At 41.7% G+C, this 8581-nt stretch overlaps 1 protein-coding gene and 1 long non-coding RNA gene across 2 annotated transcripts; one reads left to right on the top strand and one right to left on the bottom strand.

The window, feature by feature from the left end:
- Positions 1–217: 217 nt before the first annotated feature.
- On the top strand, positions 218–4242 carry LOC112294530 (uncharacterized). The gene is made up of 5 exons (XM_024545076.3): positions 218–1573; positions 2084–2304; positions 2568–2757; positions 2901–3096; positions 3303–4242. The coding sequence occupies exons 1-5, from the start codon at positions 1229–1231 to the stop codon at positions 3551–3553; spliced, it is 1203 nt and encodes a 400-aa protein (XP_024400844.1). The 5' UTR covers positions 218–1228; the 3' UTR covers positions 3554–4242.
- Positions 4243–5952: 1710 nt separating this feature from the next.
- On the bottom strand, positions 5953–8185 carry LOC112278973 (uncharacterized). The gene is made up of 2 exons (XR_002968856.3): positions 7371–8185; positions 5953–7107 (listed from the first exon to the last, which is right to left on the bottom strand). It is a non-coding gene; the product is annotated as an uncharacterized LOC112278973 (long non-coding RNA).
- Between the last annotated feature and the right edge of the window lie 396 nt (positions 8186–8581).

Below are 8581 nucleotides of genomic sequence, written 5' to 3'. Positions count from 1 at the left end.
GTCCAGACATTCAGTCCAAGTCCGAAGGACGGGGAGATAACGACTTTTGGACGCAAGACGGGTGACCGTTGGCGACCGATGGTAAAGTGGGGTTTGCGACAAATTGCCGCGCGGCGTCATCAAAGAGCTTAGCCACCACCGTTGTCACCGCCCGTGTGCCTCACGAGATTGTGCCTCCATAGCCTGGGATCGTCATTTTGAAGGTCTTTTCCTTCTTGTACTCCTCGGTGACATTGCAGATTGCTGGCATTTCTGAAGAAAACTAGAGCTTGTGTCGACACTTTGAGCCCTCCAGTGCCGCATTTTTGAGAATGTTGGCTGCCGTTGCCGTGAAGAAATTGTGGTGCCGGAGTCTTTTGGCGGAGTGAATTTCCGTGGTTGCGTTGGTGATTGATGCGGACGAAAGTACTCTGGGTAGATTGGCGTCGTGGATACTTTGAGAGTTAATTGCTCGAGGAGGAGGAGTTGTGTACATGCTGATCGAAGCAGTTGCATTTGCGTTCGAAGTTTGTTACGTGTAGGAGAGGAGTTGATTGCTTCCCTGAGGTGACCGTTTGGAAAGTGATGTGTAGGTAGATGTAGTGGGCGGAAAGCGAGTTGCTCGTCTTGGTTGCAGCTTGCATTTCGTTGCGGCGTCTCTTCCACAGTAATTTGGATCCGATTCGTGATTTACTATGGGCTGCAGCCATTGTTGAGATTCGACTCCGATTCCTGTGTAGGAAGTGCTCGCTCGATTGGAGTGAGCGAGCCGAGTTCAAGGGGCTAGTCAGTCTCCTCAACTCTTGCAGGTTGCTTCTCTGAAAGTCCGAGTGTTCTTTCTTCGAACCGTGCTTCTAAGGCTTTGTGATAGAGGAAACCAAACCTTTCTGCGACGAATTGGTTCTTAAGAAGTGTTTGTCGCGCATTAAGCAGCTTTCCGCAAGCTACTGAGAAGTGCGAATTCTCTTCGGGATTATGGAGGGCAATTATGTTTGCCTGAGGCATTGAGTTTTTATGCTGTGTTGCATTTGCGAATGATAGCAGAATTCATCAGGCTATTCAGTGCGGTGTGCACTTCACGAAGTTAAAGCAGATCCCCGGAATTTCGTGTAGAGGATTCGAGTAAGTTATCAGAGCTGGAGAAGGGACTTGGTGAACACTGCCGCCACTGCTCAGGTGTGGTGCAAGTAAACGCCTGAAGCTCGAGAGTGCTTGCCAAGTACGACACGGAAGAGAGCAGTTAGAATCCATGGTTGGTCCAGTCTCGCCGAGGGTCACTAGTGAGAGTTTGACAAATGATGGGCATCGTATCGAGAAGCCCCGCTGGCAAGCTCTACCTTGGGGCGCACATCAATATAATTTGCAAACAAGGCCGCACCAGACGAAGTACTACGCTGGAGGGGATTCTGGAAAGCGGAATAGCCAGAGAAGCATGAATGGAGCAGATAACAGAGTGGGAGGCTTGCCGGACGTGGTTGGACGAGTTAACATACCGTCCACGGCCTGCTCATCTGGCCAATCCTCTTCCCAATCAAATTTAGACCGCTTTCTCGAGGAGACTTCTCCTCGTGTGAAGACTCAAACTCTTCCCAAGGTAGTTATTTCTCGGTTGGTGATTCTCCGATACAATTTCAACTGGCCTAGATGGCACAAGTGTCTTTGTCGCTTGGTTCATGCTTGAGGTCTATTTACATATGCAATCATCATGGAAAGCGATGTTCCTCCGCTTGTGCTGTGGATTTTTTCACGTCACTTCGCGAAGAAGCAGATCAAAAGTGACGTGAAAAATCCACAACACAGTTTGGATTATGACGTCCGGTTCTTCCTTGGTAAACCTGCTTCGAAGATAAGTCAATTACATGGCGTACCTTGATGTATCGCTTATTCTCATATGATCGTTATGAGGTGTTAAGACTCTGTACTCATGGATGCTTTGTTCGGAACGGTAGTTTTCTTGGTTTATCTCAATAGTCTTAAACTTCTGTCCTAGAGGAGTCGAATTTGTTGGAAGGTAGTAATTGTTGAGAGAGCAAGATGGGAGTCTCTTCGTTATGGTTGGGATTGCAGTGCTGATTCGTACGCATTGTATTTTTTTGGTCTGCAGTCTCGCTTACCGAGTGCAATGAGACGGTGTAATCCCGAAGTGACACCCTACTTCAACCTCCGAGATTTATGGGACTCTTTCGATGAGTGGAGCGCATATGGATGTGGGGTGCCTTTGATGTTGAATGGCGACGAGAGCGCGGTGCAGTATTATGTGCCTTATCTCTCTGCTCTTCAGCTGTATGTGCCATCACGGCGACCAGACCGGCCTATCGGATACAGGTGCTTTCCGCCAAGCAACTTCGATGTCAAGTAGATGTTTACATTCTCCTGGATATTTTGGATTCTAGACTGCGGAAAGGATGCTGGTTCTTGAGCCGACTTCTTTGAATGTATCTGCTGGTTTCTGTAAATGCCTACAATCCTTACGACTGTAGCATTAACTTTTCGCGATTGTGTTCAAATCTCCCTATGTCTCTCTAGATCAGTGAATACATATGAAGCTCAGGTCATTTATGAAAAATGTGAACATGTTTGATGTGCAGGCGTCCAGGGTCAGAAAGTGACACTTGCAGCGAAGCTAGCAGTGATGGAGAGAGCGAAACCTTGCCACCGAACTTAGGAAAAGGTTCCAGGCTGGAACTATCATATACATTCGTCAATGGCGATAAAGTAGATGTGTGGTCTTATTTTGAGAAGAGTCCCCCATATAGCCGAGTGCCTCTTGTTGATAAGGTAAATTGTTTTCCAGTTCTTCACTAGTGTGTGACGTTCTGAGACGTTTCCACAGGTTTTTCGACAAGTAATATCCTGGGGATGGCCACTTTTGGATGAGTGCTAATTTACGACATTAATACTGGTGGATCCGGTAATGACAGATTGCTGACCTGTCAAAAGACTTCAAGCCTGAGAAAGATCCTTTACGCACACTCCGGAGTGTGGACCTTCTTTCGAAAAGCTGGCTTTCGGTGGCTTGGTATCCCATTTACCGAATACCTACTGGGCCCACTCTACGGGATTTAGCTGCTTGCTTTCTCACATTTCATCCACTGTCAACACCATTTCAAGATGGAGGTAATATAAATTTTGCCTCGTTGCTATATATTACGTTGTCGCAAGATGCGTCGCATATAGTTAGTGTGTTGTATACGTTATTTCTTTTCAGTGACACTGTTCAGGTCTTTCGATTCGCCATTGTATTCTTTTTTCAGGTTTCGGGTATTTTATTGATGTCTCTTCACACCCTGTTGCGTGATTCGTTCGTGTTTTTGGTACCGCAGACGTTTCTTTAAGACTAGGAAGTCGCGGTTATGATACTGTGAGTCCAACGAGGTGCCCTCTGAGTGCCAAGCCACTTCGTGCGTTTGGACTTGCTTCCTACAAGCTCCGAGGCGCGATTTGGTCTTCCAATCCTGAAAAGCGGCTGGCTTCGACGTTGCAGCACTGTGCAGATGAGCATCTAAAGGATTTATGTGTTGAACACCCGGACTTCAATTACTTCACTTCTCATACGGCTCCGACTCGCTACTGAATCGTGAGTTGTAACAGTGGGTTGTAACATTACCATGTATGTATGTCCCTTCATTACCATGGTCATATAATGGCTATGCGAGGTTAGATTAGTCATCTCATCAAATAGCTGTTGATGCAATCTTTCAAGCAATTCTCTTGAGGTTAAAAGCCAGGTTGTGCAAGTTCAAGTTGCACGTTTTGTTCTGGCATTTTTAACAGGCCAGTGTAGCTGTAGTTTCAGTTTTCCCTTCATCTGAAACCTAAAAAAAGTACAAACGAGGACCAGAAAATTCTAATTTGAGTTCTTGCACTTCATTCGAGTTTATAGAGTAGTGTAGAGGCAAAGCTTCTTGCAGCCTCATATACTTTAGTGGACATCCATACCAACCATTGGAAACTGTTCATGACTTGTGATTCTCATCAATCGTAGTTGAAGTGGCAATCCGTAGCAAGGAGGAGATATTCACTCATGACCCTTTATATACCTGTAGCATCATTCGAGAGGTCCTTGGATCAACTGATTGCATAGCTAGACAACAGTACTTGGTGTCCCCCCACCTTGTTTTTTTCCATTACCAAGCACTGAACACATTTTGGCCCCTTTGAAATCTCATTTCAATGCTGTACATGAATGGAAATTTCAAACATTCCAATTCTTCAGAAATGCCACTTCTGCATGTTCGTTATACGAATGTGCAATTTACTCCTTGTATGTCTCCGACTTGTGTTTGCAAGGCCCAAAAATATACATATGTATGTGCTCACTTTTTTTTCCCCTTCCTCAAATTGATAAGGAAATTCAAAATACCACCATATTTGTCAGTTGCATAAGACCAATCTGTTGTCAAACTAACGACGTGTGGACTTCCTTCCTCTGCGTTCTCACTTACCATATTCCATACTGACTTGCAAGACAGACAGCTATGGTGTTTGGAGATTGTGCTTCCTATAAACCATGGTCTCATGAATTATGCACCCTTCTTTTCGTATCTAGTATTTGTAGCCTCCGTTGGAATAGGAACGCAGGAAGCTCATGTAGGTGACAACTAGTTGACGAAGGAATTACTATTGCTGCTCAGAGATGTGAATCCATGTAGTTCAGTTCCCACGATCACCTTGACCCCGTAAAGATACGCAATGGGCGGCAGCATTCATCATGAATCTTTCACAAAATCCTGTTTGATGCCCTAATCTCGAGGTTTCAAACTACTCCGATTCCATTTGAGACCTGGTTTCTCAACCTGAGAACCCATGAAGAATTCTACAGCTTCGGTGTTTGAATCCATACGTTCTCTTGATAAGGAAATAACATGGAACTGAGTACTACAGAATTTGTTCCCAAGTTGTCTTGCCCCAGACTATTTGGAACTGTCAATGTGTGTGTTATTGGAGGGTTTGCCTTTACAGGTAGTATGTTTGATAATGAAGAATGCTGTGCCGGAGTGCAGAGATATTCTGGATAGCATACCTGTAGCAAGTCTTATAGCGAAATATATTGGCGAAAAAATTAGCTCGAGCAGATTTTCAGTCAAGGAATTACCGCCGTTGTTGCAAAATTTCTGCAAGCCTAGAATTAGGTGCCATTTCCAGAACCTCATGGCCTGATTACTCTAGTTTCACGCCAATAGTGCCAGAGTTCATTTTCTCCGCTTGATTATTCTGAGAGCAAGAAATGGGAATGACCACCGTGTTCGTTTTAAAAGGTTTTAATCGTTTGCAGATCACAATCAATGGCGATGGTAATGCTTTTCGTAGGTTGACGCTTAAGAATCTTCATTAGGAAATAGTTTACAGCAGAGAGGCACTTTGCTCAAGGCTGCCGCAGAAAGGATCGTCTCAACGCTCTATTAATATCCGAGTTGCATATTGTCGGCAAATCGAGCGGTGAAAAACATAATTTCATTCCATGCTTGGTTGTATGAAAGCTCGTTTAGCGGTGTACTGTTTCTGGATTCCTGATAGTGTGCAATTCAGAAAAAGCGGGGATAGATTGGCAATGGCTATTTTCGTAAACGTTCATATCTGACCTGAATGCGTGGTGGAACAAGATTTTCCTTTTCGTCTCCTTTAAGAGACACTGTAATTCGATGATAAAGGAGACGAGAGAAAATTTAGGCACGAGGAGTGAAAACTTTTCTCAAGCTCTACGCAACCCGAGATCGATTATTTTCTAGAACGTATCCAATTGAGCAGAATGGTTGGCAGCACCTAACGCTCATTACTCTAGCACACAGGAAGGAAATATGTGCGTGATAAATCAAGTGTTACGAGTGACCGACTCATCCTTTGAGAATGCCATACCACTTAAGCTCATTTCTGCAAAAACCTGCTGGCACGAATTTGAATGCTTAACACGAGTCCTTGCGAAGAAATAAATAAGTGACTAACAATGTAGATATCCGAATACTATATCAGAAGTACGCTGCTCAACCTTTGAGGTTTGCCCTCAACCTCGATCTCCTTTAGGTTACAAACCACAACAATCATCAGTTGGAGATGTGTACACGCATTTTGCAACAACATATGTGCCTTCCTTCGCTCTCTGACCTAGAGACCTCTCACTGCAACCAGCAGGCCTGATGCAAGTCGTGTAGTTTAAAGATGAATGACTAAATATCTTTTAGGTACTTTCTACACATGGACTTCACAGCTGGAACAAACAATTTGGTCTAGAATCACTACGTGTTTATGCGGTCACGTTTGTTCGTTTTTATCACTAATAGTCGCGTTTGACGCCGAAGCAGTTGTCATAAACCTCACTGTGAATTAGGTGTGATCAACTAGTCCTTTTGGAAGACCTTACAACCTCGCAAATCAAACAGCTTCTTCTCTTGCGGGAAGTTCTCGTCATTACAGAAGGGGATCGGGCATTCGCATGATGCGCATCAAGCAGTGTATTGCGACTCTATTCAACATCCCCGGCATCTTCGACCTCGTCAATCACCCATTCATTGTCGTTGTGCACTTCCTGACGCACGTCGCTGTCCATAATACCAAATCATGTATCCAGTATGTCTTCAACGACACCCTCGCCATCACTTTCCTCTTCTTCCTCAATCGCATAGTTCAGTTCATCAAAATTGCTTTCATCTTCCTTCGAATAGTCTTGCTGAAGCTGAGAATTCTCATGAACTCGCGGACTCTCATCTAGCGATATAGTGCAACTCTTGATGTTATCTCAAGCTCGTGCAGTAGCAAAACTTGTTGTACATTCAAGGATTGCTTCCTTGACCTTGGCCTCTAACCCGTCTTTGAATTGAACTTTTCAACAGACGACCACACGTTTCCTGGCTTTCGTCGAGTACAGCAGTTTTCGCTTGACGGTCTGGATCAATGCCAACTCACTAAATAGTCGTTCACATGTCGTCGTGCTGCAGAAAATTTGACAATATACAGCGAGCCAACGTTCCAATCTCCTTTGCGACAACGTCGCAGCCACATCGGTAAAAGTCACTCCAATGGCCACACTCATCTATCTCGAGGTTCTGAGACAGGTTGCCCTTGAGCAATTTGTATGGATTTTCCCAAAGAGTTCCAACTTCATAGCCATTCCATCGACGGTAGTTGACATCGCTGTGCCACACAAGGCGCCGGCTGATGTGAGCGCCATGATCGGCAACTTGCAAGTATCCTCGAATTTTAAAAAGCAGTAAAAAATGGCATTAGAGCTAGAGGCTGCATAGCTTCCACCTACTGCTACTTTGCAACGTCCATGATAGACTAGCATAGCAATAAACGTTCGATTTGAACATGAGGCCAATTTATAACATATTTTGTATAACAAATTGCATCGAGACGATAAAATAGAGTAGTGAAGAGATAGTTAGGTGCGATACCCGTCAGTCGTATCTCGGGAGTCGGAGACCATTTAAAAATTGTAAGAGCAGTTGATGGATCATCTACTTGGGCTCCGTCATTCCAAAAGAGCTATTAACTAAGTGCGCCGCAACCTCTAAGCATTTGATTTGATGCAAATGCATCCTTGCGTTGCGAATCAGCTAGTTTCACAAGTTTGATGAATGGTGGCGAGATCAACGCTGTAAAGTTGCTTTTTATTTGTTCAATCACTATGTATTGCTACATGAATCACAAGCTTAAATGGATCACCACCCCCCGTTTTCTTTCTTTCTTTGTATCCGTATTCGAATTGAGTATACTTATAAATATAAACCTAAAAGGATTTAGATTAAACAGTGATTGATATTTTACTTAAATCTAGATAAATCTAAAGTGCAATCATTTTCAAATTCATGTATGTACCAAATAAATTTCTTCTTTTTATTTATCATTTTGTTTGTTTTATAATAGAATAAAATTAGATAAAAATAAATGATTATAAATAACTTGCTACAAATAAATAATCCTAAAAAGTATAATGTTTAAAGTAAAATGATTAATTTAGTTATGTATTATGTTTAGACTTGGTCAATCAATATTAAAATAAAAATTTTAAATTTTGACTTTAAAAATATATTAGGAATCTTTAACAAACTTAAAATGTGATTGATAATGTAAGTTTATTTAATCTCATAAATTGAAATGATTATTTGTATTGAAAATATCTATATCTAAAATTAAAATTAAAATAACAAGTATTTCAAAATTAAAATTGATAAATCCAAAATTGAGAAAAAATAAAAATAATATTCAAATCTGGCTTTTAAATAAAGAGTAATAACATTTTTACTATTTTAAAGTTTTTATCCTATAAGGAGATACCTCAAATCAAATAATACGTTTTATTTTAAAAATTCAAAATTCAATTTTTTTTTACCAAATGAGTGAAAATTTTGGGAACTAAATAAATAAAAACTTTCTCAACTTACACTTCCCAATCAATGTAACTCAGGAACTCATTATTTTTTTATATTTTTTATATAGTTCTTTGACTTCTTTATTATTAAATTAATTCAGTACTGGGCTTTAATTGGCAATCTTTCTTTTTATGAAATTTTTCCTTTTGTTAGGAGATTTATTTGTAATCATATGTATATATATTAAAATAAATCTTGAATGAGACAATAAGGTATAACTAAATAGTTTTGAT

The sequence above is a fragment of the Physcomitrium patens genome, chromosome 2 (genome assembly GCF_059467195.1).
Source record: "Physcomitrium patens ecotype Gransden chromosome 2, ASM5946719v1, whole genome shotgun sequence".
NCBI lineage: Eukaryota > Viridiplantae > Streptophyta > Bryopsida > Funariales > Funariaceae > Physcomitrium > Physcomitrium patens.
This window is presented reverse-complemented; position numbering and strand designations above follow the sequence as displayed.

Bases quoted from the DNA above. Each gene is read 5' to 3' on its own strand.
- LOC112294530 (XM_024545076.3), top strand. From the start codon at position 1,229: ATGGTTGGTCCAGTCTCGCCGAGGGTCACTAGTGAGAGTTTGACAAAT. The intron at 1,574-2,083 runs GTAGTTATTTCT...TTTGGTCTGCAG, and splicing joins AGACTCAAACTCTTCCCAAG to TCTCGCTTACCGAGTGCAAT. The intron at 3,097-3,302 runs GTAATATAAATT...TTGGTACCGCAG, and splicing joins AACACCATTTCAAGATGGAG to ACGTTTCTTTAAGACTAGGA.